Genomic DNA, 22773 nt, shown 5'->3' on the forward strand with positions numbered 1-22773 from the left:
GCTATAAAAAATATACCTCAGGCCTTTCTGGATGAACAGTTAATTTAATACTTTAAAGGTCACAACCATAAATTCATCAAGACAAATTCAAAACAATTCTTTTCTATTGATTTTAGAGCTTTTGAATTGAGGACATTTTAAGAGAGGTAGAAAAACTTTACTGTGATGCATTTCTCATAGAAAGTTACTAAATCATCCTGTGAAGCTAGGTCAAGTTATAGAAATATAATGGTAAAGCAACAGAAATATACCTATTTAGAACCAGAGATAGAAAATGCCATATACACACAGAGACGCATAGCACATAAATAATGCAAACTCGATCTATTTAGCTTCCTGAGGTTGGGTTTAACCAACCATTAATTGTAAGACTAACATTCACCCCAGTGCTGACTGGGGTGGTAAAGTGTAAAGTGGTACACAGACGCAGTAACACAAATACGGAAAATCCAGATATGGGTCACTAAAATTCAGCATACATTTCCCTCTTCAAAATACTGGCTTTGCCTGCAAGCTGCAGAATACCTGTATAGTAATGAACTAACCCTGCCCAAAGAGAGGTTTGGTCTTTGCCCTTGGGTCCTGGGAGGAAACTTCTACTCCTCTGGAATGTCTTTGTTCACCTATGAGCGTACAGCCATGACCTCTGGAGGAGCTGGGAACTAAGGCTGGTCATAGGGTAGTCAACCACATCTAAGTGACTAGGCTCCAATAAAAACTACACACCCAGGCTCAGGCGAGCTTCTTTGGTTGACAACAGCTGGGAGAAACGGGCATTATCTGCATAACTGCACTGAGAGAAGACAAGTGGAAACTCGTGCCTTGGTGTCTCTGGCCCCTGCCCTACACGCCTCTTTCCTTGGCTGATTTTAATCTGTATCCTTCCACTGTAATAAACCCTAACCATGAGTATAATGGTTTTGCTGAGTTTTTTGAGTCCTTCTGGCAAATTTCCAAACCAGAGACTAGTCTGTGGGGATGCCAAAATTGCAGCTGGTGTTGCAAGTGAGGGTGGTTTTGGGGACCTCCCAAATCTTGCAATACTTTTATTCAGGTTATTGAAAGCAGTGCAAGAAATGGTTAGCGGCAAGGGATCAGGAGCTGGACAAGCCTAGATTTAAAATCCTTAACTCCACCTGCTAATTAGAGGACTCTGGGTAGGTAACTTCTGATTCCTGTTTATTTGTAAAACACAGCAGGAACTGTATGCGTATTCCTTAGCCCAGTGCCTAAAACACATGAGGTACATACGGTAGCTATTATTCATGAACAAATGGAATGAGCTCCACTAAAGAAACAGCAATACCAACAGTGGGTATTCTTTACTGACTTAATGGATACTAAAGAATTTTTTTTTTTTTTTTTTACAATAGACTCGAGCTGGGCATGGAGCCCAAAGGAGGGCCAGAACTCACAACCCTGAGATCAATCTGAGCTGAGATCAAGAGCTGGACACTTAACTGACTAAGCCACCCAGGCGTCCCAATACTAGAGAATTTAAATCACTACTTAGAAGCAAAGCACAAGAATTTAAAAAAAAAAAAAAAAAGTTTTTTCCAAGAAGATCAAAAGCTCTAACTGGGCATACAGCCTTACCTTGACATAGTAAGTGGTGAGTACTTTCCGAAGGTCAAAGACTTGGAGCATAGAGGCAGCACTGTTGTCAGTGATACTATAACCCTCCAGAATATACTTAGTGACGATCACTTCCCAAGCTAGCCAGCGCTGGCTAAACGCAACATTAAATGAAAGCACATGAGGAATATGTCCAGGTTCACAACAGCAAAATCCTTCATCTTCTTCAACGCCTTCAGTAATGGCCTCCACTTCCCGTTGTTGACAGTAAGTACCTTAGAGAGAGAGAGAAAGAGTGAGAGAGACCACTGCATACAAAAGAGAAAAAAACCACATGAAGTAGAACATGAATGCTTCAAAGACACCAGCAATTTAGGAAAAAAAACAACACACCTTTTATAGTAACTGTAGTATGGGAGCAATCTGCCTTGGAATGTTCACTAACCAACGGCAGGAAGCTCGACACCAGGCATATTATATATTCACCTCCCGCAGAATCACAACATGCATTAGCACATTCCAGCTTCTGAAAACCTGCGCAGTTACCTTCTTTATTTTCACTCACTGATCCCAAACTTTTCAAACTTGGGTTCTCAATTGCAGTCATATTACGTGAAGGCCAATGAGTAAAGGGACATCACATGACAGTTTGAGTTAACTCAGTAAGGGAAGAATGGATTTAGAAGCAAATCATTGCAGGGCACACAACAGATACAGACATGCAGAACCCAAAAGAATGGGAGCTCCATTTACCAGTACCATGTCCATGTGGCAAGAAGAAGTATTATATACATGTTTGTTTGTTTTTAGATTTTATTTATTTATTTGACAGAGAGAGACACAGCGAGAGGGAACACAAGCAGGGGGAGTGGGAGAGGGAGAAGCAGGCTCCCTGCTGAGCAGGGAGCCCAATGCAGGGGTCGAACCCAGGACCCTGGGATCGTGACCTGAGCCGAAGGTGGATGCTTAACGACTGAGCCACCCAGGTGCCCCCATATATTTGGATATATAAACTGTAATGGTTCATGATAATTTTATCTTAAATCCATAATTACTTTTTCTGTTGCCAATTACAACAGTAATTGGATAAAATTACATGATTGGCATTTGAAACTTACCTGCTGATAAAGTTTCAATTAGCTATGAACTCTGATTCTTCAACACTAGGAAACAATCCTTTGAAATTACATTCTTTTATATAAGATATTAGACATTCCCTGCATTACTGTTACTGAAGTAAAAATACAAAATCAGAGTAAATACAGAATTACACCCACAGCAATCTAGTGCCAGTAAAATATCATCTGTCACATTGATGTTAATTTTTATTTTGTTCTGTGGCCTTGCTTCCACTTAAACAGCAAATTCCTTAAATTCTGTAAGGACTATAAGGGGATTACACTTAATTTTATAAAAGCACATTATTCCGGGGACGCCTGGGTGGCTCAGTTGGTTAAGCGGCTGCCTTTGGCTCGGGTCGTGATCCCAGGGTCCTGGGATCGAGTCCCACATCGGGCTCCTTGCTCAGCGGGGAGCCTGCTTCTCCCTCTGCCTCTCTGTCTGCCTGTGCTCATTCTCTCTGACAAATAAATAAATAAAATCTTTAAAAAAAAAAAAGGCACATTATTCGGCTATATTATAATAACTTATGTGGACTTTACAATTTTTTTTCCTTTAAAGAGAATATATACACCATCCATGTTTGAAAAACACTGCTTTTTTTTTTATTTTAAAGATTTTATTTATTTATTTGAGAGGGGGAGAATACAAGTGGGGGATAGGGCAGACAGAGGGAGAAGCAGACTCCCCACTCAGCAGGGAGCCCAATGTAGGACTCGATCCCAAGACCCTGGGATCGTGACCTGAGCAGAAGGCAGAGGCTTAACTGACTGAGCCAGCCATGCGCCCCTGAAAAACACTGCTTTGAGAGAAAAAGATGCCATGAAAACTAGCCGCAGCTGGTGGTGGTGCTATAAAAGATAGAGGCAGAAGAGGTAGGCTGGGCCGGGCTATGAGCTGTGCTGTTTAACTCTCTACAACTCTCTCATTTCATTTCTTGTTTGATTACACTGCTGAGCACATCCAGAACAATGTCACCCAGTGGTGGAAAGAAAAACCCTGGCTTAAACCTCACGTCAACAGGAAGGCCCGCTGCAGTTGATCAATCACACATGAGTGGGACTACAGATCCATATACACAAACTTTTTTTTTTTTTCCAGAATAAGGATATGTGCAATTTTATAAAGTATTTTTCAAACCAATAATGGAAATGAAATTCAATCAAATGTCTTCTGGTATCTTCTGAGAGGATCATATTTTGTTGTTTTTCTCCTATAATTATTAAAAGATGAGTTCTATCAATTTGCTAATATTAATTTCAAAAATAAAAAATGAAATGAAAATGGCTCAACTATTGAGAGGTAGGTATTTAAAAAAAAAAAAAAGGGCTGCTGCTAATATATGCTTAATCAGGTTCCGAGGATTTTTGCATCTGGGCTCTCATGTGAGTTAAACTACACTTATTTTTTTGCCAGTTTAGCCATATTTTGACATCAGTATTACAGTGGCTTTGTAAAAAGCCTGGAGAAATTTTCCTTCTTTATCCATGCGCTGCAATAGGCTAGAGAGGGCAAACAAATTATTCAGTTTCTAGAAGAAACATCCCGAGGCTGGGGTTTTAAAACTGTGGCCTGAAGCTGGGTGTGTTCCTGATTTTCTGTGTTATTACTTCATTTTATTCATTTTGTCATCTTTCTGGAAGGTCAGTAAAAGGTTTTTAAGTAAAGGAGATGACATAATGAGAGCTGTTTTTGTGCAGATGACTTTAAGAGTATACAGAAAAGATATGTGGCAAGAGGGAACTTGGAGATTGACATTTACGCAGAAGACAGAATGAGATCCTTGTTCAGAGCAGCAGAATAGAGTGAACAGAGTAACTAATTAAAATGGGACGTTTTTACTCTACCATACAAATCCCAAGAATATTTTCTACCACAACATGTCCTAGTAATAAATTGTGCTTAGGAAATGAAGTCAATGATAAGCATAGGAGTTAATATTGGCAACTGAAAAAAGAACTCTGAGACTTGGAAAGGAATTCTAGAATATCTGTAAGAACTATTTACCAACTGTTTCCTGGATTAGCTATGTCTTTCAGTCACTTCATAGTGACTATTATCAGTAAAACTAAAACTAGCAGTTATGAAAACTAGATATATTAAAAGTAATTTTAGTAAAAACTGAGATGAATCCGATCAGCATAATACATTTTTGACCGATAAAGTTTGACCTGGAAAACTGTACATGGTTGAAGTAACATTTACAAACAGAAAGTCAGCACTATAGAAGATACACTAAATTTTTGATAGACAAAAAAATCACTGATAACTAAAATCTATGACATAAAATTTACATGGAAAAGAATATTGAGGGTATCAGTAATATAAAAATGGAAACTAACTGAAAATAAAGGGATTTAACCTAGACATACAGGAAACTGATCAAGAAATTTGTTTAGCTAAATGTCATATAGCACTTAGCAACCGCTACAAGATGCAATAAAATGAATGAATTAAATTGGCTTAGTGGAGAATACCCCAGAAAATATATTAAAATGCGTCGGGAGATCCAAATATCTATCTGGCAACATACTGACACTCTCGAGTAATATTTTGAGAGGCAAGAGGTAGACGGGACAGGGAATAACTCTGAAGGAAAGTAAATAACTCTGAAGGAAAGTAAATTAACCAATTGTAAGATCTGACCAAGAATATAATCATATCTCACAAGAATTCTGGAATGCAGAGAAAGGAGAAACAGCTATATACTTACATCATTTAATCATTCTACAAAATAGACTAATTATGCATTATATGCTAACTGATGAAACAGCAACTAGATACACAGTGTTAATGAATGAAGCAGAAAGGATTCCCGCCCTTGAGGAGCTTATAATCTACAGCAAAGGTTTGCAAAACATAGCCTTGGGCCAAATCCAAGCTAAGAATGGTTCTTATATTTTTAAAGTACTGTTAACAACAACAAAAACAACAAAAATCAAAGAAAAATATGCAACAGAAAACGTGCATGCCTCCAAAAGCCTAAACTATTTACCATCTGGCTCTTTAAGAAAAAGTTTGCCAACCCCTGGGCTCAAGAAGAAATAAACTTTAAACAAACACAAATAAATATGAAATTATGAAATTATACTTATGCTAAGCGCCAAAGAGGTAAAAATGGCAATCTGAGAGATAATCATGTGGGACAGGTGGTTAGAGAAGGCTTCTCTGAGAAAGTGATATTTACACTAAAGCTTAAAGATAATTAAGGAATTAGCCAGATGGAAGACTGGTGGGAGGAAGGGAGATGGCTGGTGCTTTCTAGGCAAAGGGAAAGGCAGCAGGAAGTCCTCAGTAAGAATTCAGCACAGTTAAGACCCTGAAGGAAGGCGAGTGAGGATGAAGGTATGAAGTGGAGATGCAGAAACTGGCAAAGACCAGATCACAGTGTGGGAGAGCGTGTTAAGGAGTCTGAATTCTATTTAAGTGCAATGGAAGGCTTATGGACAGTTTTAAGCATGAAAGGGGCATGATCAAATTTGCCTCAAAAAAAAAAAAAAAATCACTATGGCTGAGTGAAGACTTATAGATACCTACTGCTGTCCAAATCCACCACAAATTCAGACAGTAAGACGTACTGGGTTCCCAAATCAGTTTGAGTTTTGTTTGGCAAATGGAGTTTGAATGGCAAAAAATTTGTCCAAAATTTTATTTGAATCTACTCAGTACCAGAGACTGAAAGTTGGGAGAATGAGAATTTGTATCAGTTTCTGATTTGGAGAATTTCCGACCAATATGGTAAAATGAGCACATCCTAAGAAGGACCCTATTCCAATTCACACAGACAAAAATGCTAGATACAACAGCAGTTTAAAAAAAAAAAAGTTAAAAAACAAAGGTAAAATCTCCAGGTACCAACAATTTAAAAAAAAGTCATGGCAGTAGTAGGTGCAGTGGTGAGGTGAGGGGGTGCTGACTTTTGGATGAGTCTGGTTGGATTACAACTTAACATTAGGTAAGACTCTATAGAGAGATAGAATTAAGGTCCTGGGCTCTCGTGGAGAAGCAGAAACAAATCATAAAGCAAGGATAGGACATTTTGAGAGAGAGATTGGATGACAAACATCACAAATGAATAACAAACATCAACATTTACTGCCTTAATCCGAGTGTCACACAAGTATAATCTTATTTCCAGTGAATTTTAGAAAAGCACTTGCTCCATTAACAAGACATTATCTAACAAAGGTCCAAACCTTCTGATTCAACACCAATGTGAAAATAAAGCTATAGGGTGTAAGTCTAATCTGATCCTCTAGCTGGCCTATTTTATGAGCCATCTTGGGCCTATCTGGTTTGAACTGGCTTCTGTGGCTTCTTCATTTTGGAGTACTGTCAGGACAATCCTCTGGCCTTCCCAGAAGCTGGCCCTGGCTTCCTCTTGCCTGACCTCGAGGCATCCTGTTAGGACCTAACCAACTGCCTATTCTCACAGCTGTCGAACACTGTGAATGCATTAAATGCCACTGACTTGTTCACTTGAAAACTGTGATTTTAATGTTATGGGAACTTCACTTTAATACCAAAATTTGTCCAAAACAAAGGCATGGTGTCTACCTAAAAGTACTTGGTTAGCTACACACGAAACAGCACTCTATGCTCCAGCCACCCAACAAAGACATACAACTTCTCACAAACAGAACGGCAAGAGAGCAAGCGCTAAACAACAGAAATTCAACATTGCCAGGGAAACAGTGAGTTACACAAGAATGATACTACCTTCACTTATTTTAGCATAACACAAAAACCATTTTTCTCTGAATGTTAAATTTGGGGAAAAACCTAGTAATTGCTCTTTTAACAACTCTTCTCATTCCACAACTCCAAAGGATCTAACTTTATGTTAATTTTTAATTTGAGATGTAAACACATAAAACTCAGATGTGACAGGAATACATTACAGAAATAAAAGGTGAGTATCTTACCTCTGAATTCGAGTCCCCGCAGCTGGAAAGTGACCAACCCATTGCCTATCTCTATAAGGTGTACTAATGCATTGAGGTAGTCAGAGGCAAGAATGAAACAGTCGCCTGTACTGTAATTTCCCCATCGTCCTAGGAGCAAATCCCCACAGAGACTGTGCTGTAGGGATCTGGTTAAATGCTCATAAAAGATGGAATTCAGATTGTTGTCGTCTGATCCTATAAGAAGGAATTAAATTATGTTACATTTTACCCTAAGTCTTCATTATATCAATAAACAGGATTGTTAAAAAATATTAAAACTAATTTCCAGTTAGGATTGTATCTCTATTTTTTTGACAAGGAAAATTTTAACACTCTTACAATTCTTACATAAAAATGAAACACAGGGTAATGAGAAAGCTTTCAGAATTTAGAGTTAGAAGTCATATAACTTCTCTGGTCTCTGGCACCCATTCATAATATGTGGGAACTAGATTAGATGAAATCTAAGGGTTTTCACCTCTTCAATAACCATGACCTCTTCTATCACTATTCAATGAACTCCAACTTATAATGAAAACCACACAAGAAAAATGAAAAAGATAAAAAGGAATTCAGGATTGGAACAAAAAGATACATTAATAAAGAAAGTCGGTAAAGGAATACCAAATTTGAACAAACAAGACAGTCCAAAACGAACAGAAGTTGGTAAAATAATAATAACAATAATAATAATAATAACAAAAACCTCTGAATATTGAGGTGGCTAAAACTAGCTTAATAAAAATAAAAATGTAATAAAAATAATAAAAATAAAATGAATTTATTAAAACTTAATAAAAATTAAAAAATAAAAATTAAAAAATAATATATCTATAGAAAAAGCAGCAAAGAACCTATAAAATTTATTAGAGTCATCCTTTAAGAAAAAAATTAAGATAAACTAACCATTTTTAGAAGTAACCCATCCAAAGCAATAATCTGTAAACAGGTGCCCACAGTATAATACTGGAGGAAAGCAAAATACACAAAGCTTAATCTTTTAAACTCAGTCTAAACAATAAAATAATGAGAAGGGTACTCCAAATACTAATTCAGTAAGATGGTCATATCTAATGCCCTGTCTGCTCATTACAGAACTGTACCTATTAATTCAGGATACAGTCTCTTTGATAAGCAGGATGGCGTCATTAGCATCATGAGAATTCTAAGCCCCTTATACAAGGACACACTAGAGCTGAGATGGTTATTTTATCTACCAGAATGTGATAGTGACAGGCATTATTATCAAGTAACTAGTCCTACTAGTCCAATTTATAACTATAAAACTATCTGATTATTGTTAATTTAGTTTCTCAAGTAGAGCAGTTGAAGGGATCAGCATTTGAAGGAATTTGACAGTCAAATGGATACAAATACTTCAGTCTATCTGAGAGTAAGATTTCTTTTAATAAATTAATGCATTGGATTCTGGTTAATTTCTTATGGTTGGATTAGTGAGATTCACCTTCTGTGTGTCCGATTACTAACAGGTGGGCAGACAAAAGGATGTTTCCCAAACAATGAAACGAAGAAACCGGACTTTAGACAATGGTACCACCACCAAAATGCCATCCACTGAAGCTCTATCTTAAGGGCTATTTGGCTGCCCCATATGACATCTCTACCTTCCATAAACTAAATGAAATTAAATGAATATTTACCTAAACATATGGGGAAGCAGGGGAAGCAAATATATTAATACACCTGTTGGTCAGACTGCATATTCTTTAATACACTTGACCAGTTTTACTTTAACTGCTCTACTTTTTAACCTATGTAAGAAAAATCTTTGAATGGCATTTTTTTATTCCTACGAATATTCTTAAAATGCATTTTATAAAAGATGGGTATAGACATTATAGATACTTGAATTCACACTTTGCTAAAGTAGAACAAGAAGCTAAGAAGATACAGTCTTTAAAAAATGACTGGAACTCAGAGGATTCTCAACAAGTTAGGAGTGAACTAAATACGTAACAAATTCCTTGGACTTGCTTCTTTACTCATAAACAGAGCTTTTACCTGGATTTCTATCAAGCTGGGAAGCCAATCTGGTATTTGAATGATCCACCCGTTTTGTGCTGAAGAAGGCAAAACAGAACATTTTTAATAAGCTTTAATGAAAAAGGAGAAAACTGTACAATATAAATGAAATAAACATTATCACTTCATGAACATCTCAGAAAAATCTATGATTGGTATACTGATAAAATTCCTTACAAGTGTACTTTCAGGCGGAAGGTTTTTTACTCACCCACCTCCATCATCCATAAACAGCCACTATTTCCTAACTGATGTTTCACTGAACAAGGTGTGGAAAGATATTAATGAGCTTAATCCACCCCCCAAAACTTGATCAGGATGAAACATGCATTCTACATGCAGTTCTTAGAAATACATGAAACATTCTGCACAAGGAGAAGGTACATTTATTATGTTCCGCTGTACAGTGTTCTTCGAACAGTGGTTTCCAAAATGTGGTCCACAGAATCTGAAGCAGGGGACTTCAGACCCTTTTAGGGAGTTTTCCCGATCAAAATGATTTTCATAATAACACTGAGCTGTTACTCGCTTTTTTCACTGTGTTGATGATTGCACTGATGGTGCAAAAGTAATGCGGGTAAGGCTCCAGGCACTTTAACATGAATCAAGACAGTGGCACCAAACTGTATTTTTTACTGCCACATATGTACAAGAAAAAATAAAAATTCAAGTTTTGCTTTAAAATCTCTTTAATGAAGCAATAAAAAAATAGTTTTATTAAATCACAATCCATCCCTCAGTACAGGTCTTTTTAAAATTATGTGTAACAAAATACACATAAAGCACTTTTTTTTTTTTTAAGATTTTGTTTATTTATTTGACAGAAAGAGATCACAAGTAGGCAGAGGGGCAGACAGAGCAGGGTGGGGAAGCAGGCCCCCCCACTGAGCAGAGAGCCTGAGGTGGGGCTTGATCCCAGGACCCTGAGACCATGACCTGAGCCAAAGGCAGAGGCTTAACCCACTGCCACCCAGGCGCCCCCACATAAAGCACTTCTGCGGCATTCTGAAGTAGGATGGTTGTCTCAAGGGAAGCATTCGTGTAGTTTGAACTGTAAGCTGCACTAACTCTTTTTCATGGAACACCATCTTTACTATGATTATTCAGACTGACATACTTGACAGACATTTCTCAAAAATAAAGAAAGTGGGTCTGTCCTGTTGCCAATAACGAAACTCAAGTTTCTAAGCAAAAATTCGAATTTGGGAAAATGTATATATATTTAACCAACAAGCTTGACAGCTTAGCAATACTTAAACACATTTCTTTAGAGATGGGTGGTGATATGAATGAATACATTTTTTTAAATTATATAATGAAATGTATCAGGATCTTGATCAAGAACTGTAAGATCTACATTACCCAGTGAACCAATATTTTTTAATGATTAATAAATGCTGTTATAAGATTATGCATGGGTAAAAAAATCCATTCAAAGTGTAAGACACATCACTGAATTTTGATGTAACACAGTTCCAAAAATTCATGGGGCCAAGGGGAGGCCAGCACAAGATGGGTCACTTGGACTTGAACATTATTTTGAGCTAAAAGCAATCAAGGGGCACCTGGGTGACTCAGCCAGTTAAGTGTCTGCTTTTGGCTCAGGTGATGATTCCAGGGACCTGGAACTGAGCCCTGCATCAGGCTCCCTGCTCAGCAAGGAGCCTGCTTCTCCCTCTCCCTCTTTCTCTCTAATAAATAAGTCAATAAGTAAGTAAATAAAATCTTTAAAATTAAAAAAAAAATTAAAGCAATCAAAACCCAGTAGATTCAGGAAAAGATCTTTACCTCCCCCTCAACTGCTTGTTTGTATCGCCAAGAGACCTATTAATAGAGATTCCTCTTTACCTAAGAAACTTATCTACAGAGTAGAGCAACCTTTGTTTTCCAAACACCTCTTTTCACCTTCTTGCTAATAATCTTTCTCCCCTTTGTAACCTAAGACCCTTACCCTTTTCTCCTTAGTTCACAGAAGCAGCATATTACCTGTCTTTGGAATTTCCACATCTGTGTGGATTCCCCACATGTGTACACTTAAATTTGATTTTCTCCTGTTTATTTCTCTCATGTCAATTTGATTCTTAGTTGAGCTAGAAGGATCTTGAAGGGCAGAGGACATTCTTCTTCCCCAACAATAGATATGGTTTTAGACTCTAACTGCAACTAATCTTTAGAAAACTACCATGTGTCAACTTTTAATGAAGGATCAAAGAAAAATATCCACAATTGTCTAAAAAGGCTATTAAAATACTTCTTTCTTTTCTAACTATATGTCTGCATGAGGCCAGATTTTCTTCATATACTTCAACTAAAACAACATATTTCAAGAACAGATTGGCTGCAGAAGCAGATATGAGAATCCGGCTGTCTTTTACTGAGCCAGACATTAAAGAAATTTATAGAACTACAAAAACAGTGACACTCTTCTCACTGATTTTTTTTTTTTTGGTGGGATGGAAAATATAGTAATTTTCATTACAAAAATATTTATATTAACACATAATGAATTTATTATTGCTATTTTAAACTAATAAACATTTGAATTTTTCTAAGTGTTGATTTCTAATACAGTAACTATCTGTAGATAAAACCTGTATCAACAAAAACTTGCTGGAGACTTTAATAACTGTGAAGAGAGTAAAGGGGGGCGCCTGGGTGGCTCAGCGGGTTAAGCCTCTGCTTCAGCTTGGGTCATGATCTCAAGGTCCTGGGATCGAGTCCTGCATTGGGCTCTCTGCTCAGTGGGAAGCCTGCTTCCCCCTCTCTCTGGCTGCCTCTCTGCTTACTTGTGATCTCTGGCTGTCAAATAAATAAAATCTTAAAAAAAAAAAAAAGAGCGAGTAAAGGGGTCCTTTGACAAAAACTGCCACCACAGACATTATTTTGGGCTCAATTTAAGTTAGCTGAGAAGAACAGAATATAAATAACACTGAAATTCATCAAAAAGAGAAACACCATGTGTGATTTTAGATAAAAGAGCCAAAGTTTCAAATTCCCAAGCTAGTCCATTGTTTAAATGGTGAGACTACTACTCTCACCTATTATATATGCTAACGTGTCAAAGTATAGAAAGAAAAGAAGCAGTTATGAAGATGGCCTATAGAATTAAAAAGTAATGTAAGTTCTTTCCAAATCAATATGTTGATATATGTTAAAAGGCTTAAAATGTGTAGGCTCCATGACTCAGTAATTCCCCTTTTGGATAATCTTTCTTAAATTAAAAAAAAGAAAGAAAAAAAAAAAGAAAGGAAGGAATAAATAAATAAATTCACCTGGAGAGATTGCATGTCAGGACAGTTAGCAGGCATCATATAAAACAGCTAGCCAAAGGTACTAAATCTAAATGGACAAAATACTTTATGTACAAAAATGGATCATTAGGAAGTTATCCTCCTGAAAAACCAGAAATAATCTACAGAAAAGTAAGCTCTGCAAATAACTACTTCTAAGAAAACTATGAGATAACTAATTTTGACTGCCATAATGAAATAACATTGTGGAGCATGAAGTTTCAGAGTAGTATTAATATGGAACCAACTCAAAAGAAATAGCATTAAAAGAAAAAAGACAGAAAAATGAGTATATTCAACAATAACTAGGTTTTTTAAAAAATCTCTTAAAAAATCAAAGAGAAAATATAGAGTAGTTATTCTGACTCTTTTAATTTTATGATTTTGAAACTTTAAGAGTATTTATAAAAGTTTTAGCAAAATATTTCAACACAAAATATTATTAGCCATGAATTATTATAATAATGCTGTTGATAGTTTTTCTTAGTAAAGAATAGATAAAATCCACTTTCAAAGCTTTTTCTTTTTTTTTAAAGATTTATTTATTTATTTATTTATTTATTTTACAGACAGAGATCACAAGGAGGCAGAGAGGCAGGCAGAGAGAGAGGAAGGGAAGCAGGCTCCCTGCCAAGCAGAGAGCCCGATGTGGGGCTCGATCCCAGGACCCTGAGATCATGACCTGCGCTGAAGGCAGAGGCTTTAACCCACTGAGCCACCCAGGCGCCCCTAAAATCCACTTGCAAATGTTTTATTGTACTCACTTATAGTCTCTCTCCCAGAATTTCACAGGTCGAACATATGAAGTGATGAATATTGCACTTCCCAGAAAGGGATTTAGTGGAGTAGAAAAAAAGGCGGATACAGCAGCCTGAACAAACAACATGGCTGAATCTATGAAAAAACTGGTTAAGGATTTTAACATTCACCTGAGTGAGCACGCGCATGTGCACTCACACACATACATACATCTCACAAACATAGTGCAATTATAGCAACGAGAACAATGAGGTTCATCAGAGGAACACAAAAGAGGGTGTCATGGACAATATAAGGGGGTACAAGCAGAAAGACACAGCCAGGAAAAGTATACCCTGGCATGATGCTTTGAAGGGAGTCAGATAAGTATTTGCTAATATGTATTTGGTAAAAGTCCATACACTAACTCTTGAATAAATATGCCTGGGTTTAATTTTCCAAAAGATCAAACTAAAATTTACAGATACAAGAAGTCTGCATTTCAACATCCATGTGGTCACTAACCTTTACTTTTATTTAGAAAGTACTTTTAAGAAATGATTAGAATAGGACATTTTAAACATAGTTCAATTACAATCATATGATTATGAAAAATGTTTGTATCTTCATTCATTTGAAAATATTTCTAAACATTTTGTATTTAAAAATTCCTAGACATATATATACACATGTATACATAAAATTTTAAATCAGCATTACTTAATCATAAAATCTTAACACTGTCCTCGTGTTCAGATGATCTATGGGTCACAGATGTTAATACAAGTTAAACAATCAAAATCAGTACAGATGTGGACTCAAAGGACTGAGAATATTGATAACTTATCACCTAGTAACCCATCTTCTATACCTATAAAAGGTTACGCCTACAACCCGACATTCACATCAAGGATGTGACTGCCCTTTCTTACACAACTTTTATTGGAAGGATACGGGGCACGGCAAAGGGCTGAGCAAAAGCATGGAAAGCAGAACCCCATGTAATTTGCCAGGGGGCAATGTAAGTGTATACGAACTGCAACTTATAAAGGAGTTCCCAAAGCTGTAGGGGGAAAAGGAAAACAATCAGTAAAAACCTTATCATCAGGTACTTGAATCAGAAAATGAAAGACCTCTAAAAGTTTTTTTTTCTAATAGAAAAATGGCATTGAAATTATGTGCCATTTGCGTAAAAGGAAAAGACGTGTCAACTGCCAAAACACTGGATATATATTTCAGTAAAGGCAGTAAGCTGATTTATGAGCTTGTGGTTCACTTGTTTAAACAACTCTATGCCCTCTATTGGTTATATTCCTACTACAAGCAAAACATAGAAAGGTAGGATCCTAATCTAGATGTTTATAAAACTTCAGAAATTCATACATATTTTTATTCTAAGACACATTTTCCTCAAATTTAGTGTTTTGAAAACTGAGTTATGTTTTAAATGCAATGTCAAAAGAAGTGTGAGAGCAGCCAGGCAGGAAATAAAGCTGGAGTACAGCTGGCAGTGCCTGTCTGCCCAAGACTGAGTAGTACGTATCAGGCATCTGTTCTTAATTTCAATTGTGACTGTCAGTGGAAACACAACACACATTTTAACTTTACGTAAGTTAGGATTTGTTTTGTTGTTGAGCATGTCCTCCACACTGGAACAGAATGACTGTGCTCGCCTAAACTGCCTCTGTAGCTCAGGCAACGCAAGGCCCAACTCACAGAACAGACACGGGATCTTGGGGCAGGAGGTTCAAACTAATTTGGTGCCGTGACTCAGGCACTGAACATCTCATACTTAAATTGCTCAATTAGTTGCAAATGAACTTGTTTAACTTTCAATTTAAAAAAAGAAATTACAACTTCAACCAATTACAAAATGCAGATGAACTCCTGCATTCTTTGCCATGATTCAAAATTATGCCGGTAATCCTTGATCAGGATGTGATCAGGATGAGAGAAGTAAAAGCAGCATTTGTATTATCAAGATGCCATCGTAACTGCCTAAAGCAGTACTTTAGAAAATTAAACTTCAGGTTCTAAATGTGAACCAGACTGAACTCAAATTTTTACTGTAATGTTGAAGAAAAAATGATATGCAGTTACGTAGATAAGTGGTTAGTGGGTAAAAGCACTTTTGTATATATTCATAATTTTTTCTCTAAGATTATTTAACTGATGCTGCATTTCACAATGTTATCTTTAAAGATATATTAGAGATCTCTTGAAAATTATTTGCTTGCTATCATTGTTAAGTTCTATCAGCTAACCCTACATAATGCAGTCCTTAAGGGCAGAGCTTTCCCTATTTGCTCACTGATCTAGAACAGTTCTGGAGCACTGTATGTGCTGAAGGACAATTTGTTTAACAAATGAAAGTATTAAGAAAGTCCAAACTAATACAAATTAAGTCCATTTCAGAGACTGTTTCTGTTTTATTGAAACTTTCACTTTTTTCCCAACCAGAACAAGATGCCATATAATTTTCAACCTAAAGAACCAAATGCTTCTTTACACAAACAATTCTTTAACTTTCTGTCTTCCTCCTCTGGTTAACCATGTTCACTAGAAGAAGAAATAAATGATCAAAATGCATACAAATTAGTGACTGAACAAATACAATACTGCAGTATTTTAGAAGCTACTTAGTACAATATTTAGCACAATATTCTGAAATTGACTATCACTAAAACCTTGTTCAGATTAATGGTTTTACATTTGTACTGTTCCCATCCTAGGTTAGACCTCTATCACATCTGAATTACTGTCACAGTCTCTTAAACTGTTCTCCATACCTTTAGGTTCTCTCTTCCCCAATTCATCCCAAATGTGGCTGACCAGGCTAACTTGCCTAAAATTGGGCTTTCATTGTGTTTTGTAGCTGTCATATGCTTCAGCTCTCTGTTACCTATCAAATGGGATAATATATGTCAAAGTCCTTTGTATGTGGTCAGTGTTAACATGAAATCTAAATTCAATTTAACTTACAAATAATCTGACTCACAACCTATTTCATTTAGAAAGGTAATATGGTTCAGTAAAAAGATTCTTAGAAAGGGAGGCAGAAGACCCAGGTTTTGCCATATCATTTGTAAAAGGACTAAAAGTACCTCTCTTAGGGGTAGATAATAAATCTTAGAAGCATTTTGTAATTTTCAGAATATTCTACAAATGTTAAAATCAAACTAACTGCTGATTCCTCCCACACGGCCTCACTGGCCTCAGCACTTAACATCTTCATTCAGCTATCAGGTTATTTCCTCCCTCTGTCTGTCCAGGAGCCCAAAGCCTGGTTCCATTATTACCATGTCTATTTCTAGAATTATTCAAAACCACAACCACTTTTAGAAGAGCCTAATACTTAAAAATACATAGCTAATGGCGTTTCTCTAATTTTTCTATATAACTTAATCTTATCTTCCCACCTATAGCAAGAAATATGTCTTTTATGGATCACAGCGACTAGCATTATCTAGGGATTCTAAAATGCTCCTAAGTAGCTGCTTGACTGAAGAAAGGTATTACTTAAAAGATAACAAAGCAAATGAAATGCAAGCAGAATCCTCACTAAACAGTTTATTACTTAGGGCGATACTTTTTACAGATAGGGATATTCCATTCAGTGATCAATTACCTTGTTGAAGAGTATGGACATGAAGAAGAGATCCAACAGCATGGTCTCTGAAAATGCTTCATAGTCAATTTTGAAAAAGAGCACAGTAAAGATGACTGTAACATACTGATATGTAGGGCTGCTAAAAGAGGATCGTAGCAACTTCAGACCAGCAATGGTGATCATTAAAGCACCTAATCTATAATATAAAGAAAGCAACACTCATCAATCAATGACTGAACACTTCAGAAAATCTACTAACTTCAGAAAAATCACCATTTCATTAACCATGCTTACAAAATATACATATCAAATTGTAAACTTCAGGAAATTGCATCCGAAAATAAACTACTATAGTATTTCCTTTTAACAATATGTAATATGATTCTTATCCCCTGATATAAATAAGCATGTTTAAAAAAAATAAGTAACAGTACTGCAATTCTAATATATGGTCCTCCAGTTACTGGGTATTTTTATTGCTTTACTATTGATAGCATTTGGCACGTAAAAAACATGTATTAAGGCTTACCCAACAACATGCATCTAGCCTAGTGGGTAGGCTTACAGGATGACCGCACAGGCAAGTGATCAATGATATAGCTTGATTTACACAGTACACAAAAACAGGCATCACTCAAATTTACCATTTAAAATTAAAAATTAACTTTATTTAATAAATGTCCTCTCATAAAATATCAGTTGAGGATAAGAAATCTGGAGTAGTGAGATACAAGACCGGAAACAGATGTTCAGGCAAGGGAAGTTAAAGACACAGTATCACTTGAATTTTTTTTTTAATCTCACAGTGCACTGCACCAAAGAGACGCTCAATTATTGCTCCTGGATCAATGTCTTAGGACATTGCTTATGACAGCCCCTAGCAGCTAAACATAGATGAGAGGACTACTGTACTTACTCTGTATCCAGTTTTTTTGGACTAGCAATTGTCTCTGCACTGCTACTGAGTTCATTGAGAACAATCAATGGATAGATGATATTCTTCTCCACAAAAAGAAGCCACACATGAAGTTTCTCAAACCACATCATAGTGGCTGCATCTAACAAGGCAATGTAAGAAGATCACATCATCTACTGTGTAAAATACAGGCATACTTCATTTACTGTGCTTTACTTTATTCTACTTTCCAGATCAGATTTTTTTACAAATGAAAGTTTTATGGAAACCCCGTGCTGAATAAGTCTATCAGCACCATTTTCCAATAGCATTTGCTTACTTCATGTCTCTCTGTCACATGTTGGTAATCCTTGCAATATTAAAACTTTTTCATTATAATTATATTTGCTATGGTGATTTATGGTCAGGGATATTTGATGCTACTGTTGTATCCACTTTAGGAATACATGAACTGTACCCATATAAGAGGGCAAAGTTAACCAATAATGTATGTGTTCTGACTGCTCTGCTGACCAGCTGTTCCACCATACCTCTCCCTCCTTTCAGGCTTTCCTGTTCCCTAAGATTGAAATTAGGCCAATTAATAGTTCTACAATGGCTACTTATAAGTGTTGAAGTGAAAGGAAGAATTGCACATCTCTCATTTTTAAATCAAAAGCTGGAAATGATTAAGCCTAATGAGGAAGGTGTTAAAAGCCAAGAGAGTAGTGCCTGGGTGGCTTAGTTCGTTGAGCATTTGCCTTCTGCTCAGGTGATGATCCCAGGGTCCTGGGATAAGGTTAGGTCAGGTTCCCTGTTCAGACGGGAGTCTGCTCCTCCCCTTCCTTCTGCCTCTGCCCCGACTTGTGCTCTATCAAATAAATAAATAAAATCTTCAAAAAATAAAAATTAAACAAAAAATTAATTGATTAAAATAATAAATAAATAAATGCCAAGATAGGCCAAAACCTAGGCCTCTTGTGCCCAACATTAGCCAAGTTGTGCCTGCAAAGGAAAAGTTCTTTAAGGAAATTATGGAGAAAGTGTTTGTGGTCTGCATAGAAGATCAAACCAGTCACATTCCCTTAAGCCAAAATAATCCAGAGCGAGGCCCTAACTCTCTTCAATGCTGTAAAGGCTGAGAAAGGTGGGGAAGCTGCAGGAGAGCAGTCTGGAGAAGCCGTCTCCATAACACCGAAGTGCCAGGTGAGGCAGCAGGTGCTGATGGAGAAGCTGCAGCAGGTTCTGCAGAAGATCCAGCGAAGATAAGTAAGGAAGATGGCTACAGATTTTCAGTGCAGACTAAACAGCCTTCCACAGCCTTCTGCTGGAAGACGATGCCACACGGGACTTTGATAGCTAGAGAGAAGTCAACGCCTGGCTTCAAAGCTTCAAAAGCCAGGCTGACTCCCTTGTTAGGGGCTAACACAGCTGGTGACTTTCAATGGAAGCCAGTGCTCACTGGCCATTCTGAAAATCCTGGGACCCTTCAGAATGATGCTAACTCTACTCTGCCTGTGTACTACAGATGGAACCACAAAGCCTGGATGACAGCACTTCTACACATGACATGGTTTACTGAGTATTTCAAGCCCACTGCTGAGGCCGACTGCTCAGAAAAAGAGATTCCTTTCAAAAGGATGCTCTAAGCAATTTTACTAAAAGGTCCAGGAAATTTGCTTTGAGAATGCATAGTCAAGTCTGACACTGAAAGTTTTTAAAAGCTTTAGAATTCTCTGAACAATTAATCTCCAAACAATTGAGGAATTTACTGTCATAATTCACTAACTGAAGAAAAAGCCTTAGGAAGAACCACTGGCTTATTTAATCACAGATATATAATAAATGATGACATAGTTAGGAACTTTTATTATTTCTCTAAAATGAGGATGTATGGCGTATCACAGGTCATGGGGCCAATGAACAAAGACCAACTACTTATGACAGGAAAGAAAAGTCAGGGTTTAAAATGGACCAGATTCCTGCCTCCTCTGAGTCAGTTTATATCTTATCCCACATTTGAAGAAGTAAAAACGATTACAAGTGTTTTAAACTCTTCATCTGATCTACTCTTACACCCTTCTCTAGTAGGACATAGTGTCACTGGTGGAAACAGAAACAAAGTGCTATTTCCCCTATGCTTTGAGTTAAAAATACTTCAAATAGAAGTCTTAAGGAGAACTGGATTGCCTATATATAGAAAAGAACATTTAGGGAAAAGTTAAGGACTGGAAGAGAAGCCACAGACATGCACAGGATTCATCAATGAGAGGTCTGTGAAGAACAACATAGAAAGGAAGTAATTTTATTTTGTGGAAGTTAGCATTGCGGTACTGACATTTATACTTCAACTGAAATTAAAGGTCTGACTCATCACAACTTCAAATCTAAGTATAACAAACACAAGCCAAAGTGTTACTTGATGATACTTATTTAACCGTCATCTGCTAAAGTAAAAAAAAAAAAAATTGTAATATTTAAAAGAGCAGAGTTAACAAAATACTTACTCCGAACTTCGTACTGGTTGTACTCCACTGTCTTCAGCAGAGGGTGGGAGAAGCAGTGCCATGGCAGCTGTTTTCTAAGCTGAGGCAGCACATAATGGGTTACAAAACCCACGAAGCCGACCAATGCATACAACACATACTTGAGAGCAGGCTAAAAGCAGAATAAAATTGGGAAAATTAAAAGTGATTTTGAGATTTACAGGAACTTCTAATTTGTCAGTTCAATTTTCCAATTATTAATAGAAAATAGCAAAGTGAATTTTTTAATCTAAGAACCAAACATCTGTCAACAGTTAACACTACTTTCTTACGTGGTTTTTCCAAAACTTGTATCAGGGTTGCCCTATATGATCCAAAGGTACAGAAGAAGTGGTGGTATGTCACATCTGACATCAGTTATAAAGGACTGATGCTTCTGTCCTGGGCTTTCTCTCTCTAGGACCACTGGCTCTGCGGAAAACCAGCTACCATTTTGTGTGGATGCTCAAGCAGCCTACGGCGAGGGCCACATGGAGAGGAACTCAGATCTCTGGCCAATGGTCAGCAAAGAACTAAGGCCTGCCTCAGCTGATGGCAGCCCCATGACTGCAGCATCATAACGCAACCTGAACTGGGATCATCTAGCTAAGCTACAGATTCATAACCCAGAGAAACCATGAGAAAATAATATCTGTTGTTAAAACTAAACAAACAGAAAGTCATATATTTCAGCATTACTGACAAATATTACAGTCAAATAAAATATGAGTCTAAACAGTTATTTCCCCCCAATCAAAAAATCAAAATTCTTTACCTGCAACACTGTGAACACTGTGCTTACATGAATAGCAAAATATAGCACACCAATTACGATGCATACTACTAGATCAGACTGTAAACGCTCACTCTGTGGAACAAAACAGAAGTATCCAACAATTACATAAAGTTTAAAAATACATATTTGTTTTATTCCCACTAACAAAGAAATAATTTTTCATTGATCCTATTCTTCTAGATAGTTTTTATATATAATAATTGACTATTAATTTTTTCTTTCCCAATTTCCTGATATTTTGGTTTGAAACTGCAGTATCAAGGAAATGAAACTAGTTCTACACATGTGATAGCATATTAAAACAAAGCCTTTTATTTGTTTTATTTTAAAAGATTTTATTTTTAAAGTAATCTCTACACCCACTGTGGGGCTCGAACTCACAACCCTGACATCAGGAGTCCTATGTTCTACTGACTGAGCCAGCCAGATGCCCCATAACAAAGTCTTTTAGAATGAAGATTTTTTCCTCCCCATTGCTCTGTAAGTTTGATTTTTTACATATGGGAAAAGGAAATGAGGTACTTAAGTTACTATATCAGTTACAGGGGATATCTTTTGGATAACAAAGTTATATTTTCATTGATTTTTTAAGACGTTGAAACTGCATGTCCTCTTTTACTTACTAGATTTTGATTCTTTTAGTGGTTGTAGTAAATCAAAAATGTCTCAATATCTTGACTGGTCATCAACTGACCCACAGATTTATGCTAATTTTAAGCTACATTCAGAAATCTCTTACCACATTTAACATGAAATGTCCTTGCTAACATGGAAACTAAAGTCAGAAAAAATTGTTTGAATTCTATCCTGAAGCAGTTTTGTATTTCTAAAGTTTCTGAGAATGCGTGAAGAGCTCAAGTTCAGTAAAGGTAAATATTATGACTAATTCAAGACCCATATAAATGGGAGTTTTTCACAGGTAGAAATAATCTAAAGTAACTTAGAAAAAAATGTTTTATGCTTTGTTCCATAAAGCAGATATGAATCTATAAAATTAATTTTTCAAATAATTACTAAAAGAATATAGATAACATTGAATTCACTAAACTAGAAAACTTTTAAATTGCTACATTTTCTTAAATATATTAAATTAATACATCAAATAACTGCTCTCTTCTTCAATCTGAAAAATAAACACACATACAATTTTTGGATTGCCCTAGAGGAATAAAACACACTAAAAAATTAGCAGATGATTTAAAAGGACATAGTTTTATCAACAAGAACAATAACAAA

The 22773-nt window shown here is 36.4% G+C and overlaps 1 protein-coding gene across 3 annotated transcripts in view; it reads right to left on the bottom strand.

The window, feature by feature from the left end:
- The window catches only part of PCNX1 (pecanex 1), a 151603-nt gene that overhangs the window by 14422 nt on the left and 114408 nt on the right, over positions 1-22773 (bottom strand). For all 3 annotated transcript variants that reach the window (XM_080808812.1, XM_080808811.1, XM_080808813.1), the window contains 9 exons: positions 21517-21609; positions 20724-20874; positions 18238-18379; positions 17340-17517; positions 14666-14774; positions 13738-13867; positions 9663-9721; positions 7620-7835; positions 1597-1850 (listed from right to left, as the gene is read on the bottom strand). In XM_080808812.1, coding sequence (XP_080664938.1) covers positions 1597-1850; positions 7620-7835; positions 9663-9721; positions 13738-13867; positions 14666-14774; positions 17340-17517; positions 18238-18379; positions 20724-20874; positions 21517-21609 — 1332 coding nt within the window. The remainder of the gene's footprint in view (positions 1-1596; positions 1851-7619; positions 7836-9662; positions 9722-13737; positions 13868-14665; positions 14775-17339; positions 17518-18237; positions 18380-20723; positions 20875-21516; positions 21610-22773) is intronic.

This window comes from Martes martes (assembly GCF_963455335.1).
Source record: "Martes martes genome assembly, chromosome: 7".
Classification (NCBI taxonomy): Eukaryota; Metazoa; Chordata; class Mammalia; order Carnivora; family Mustelidae; genus Martes; species Martes martes.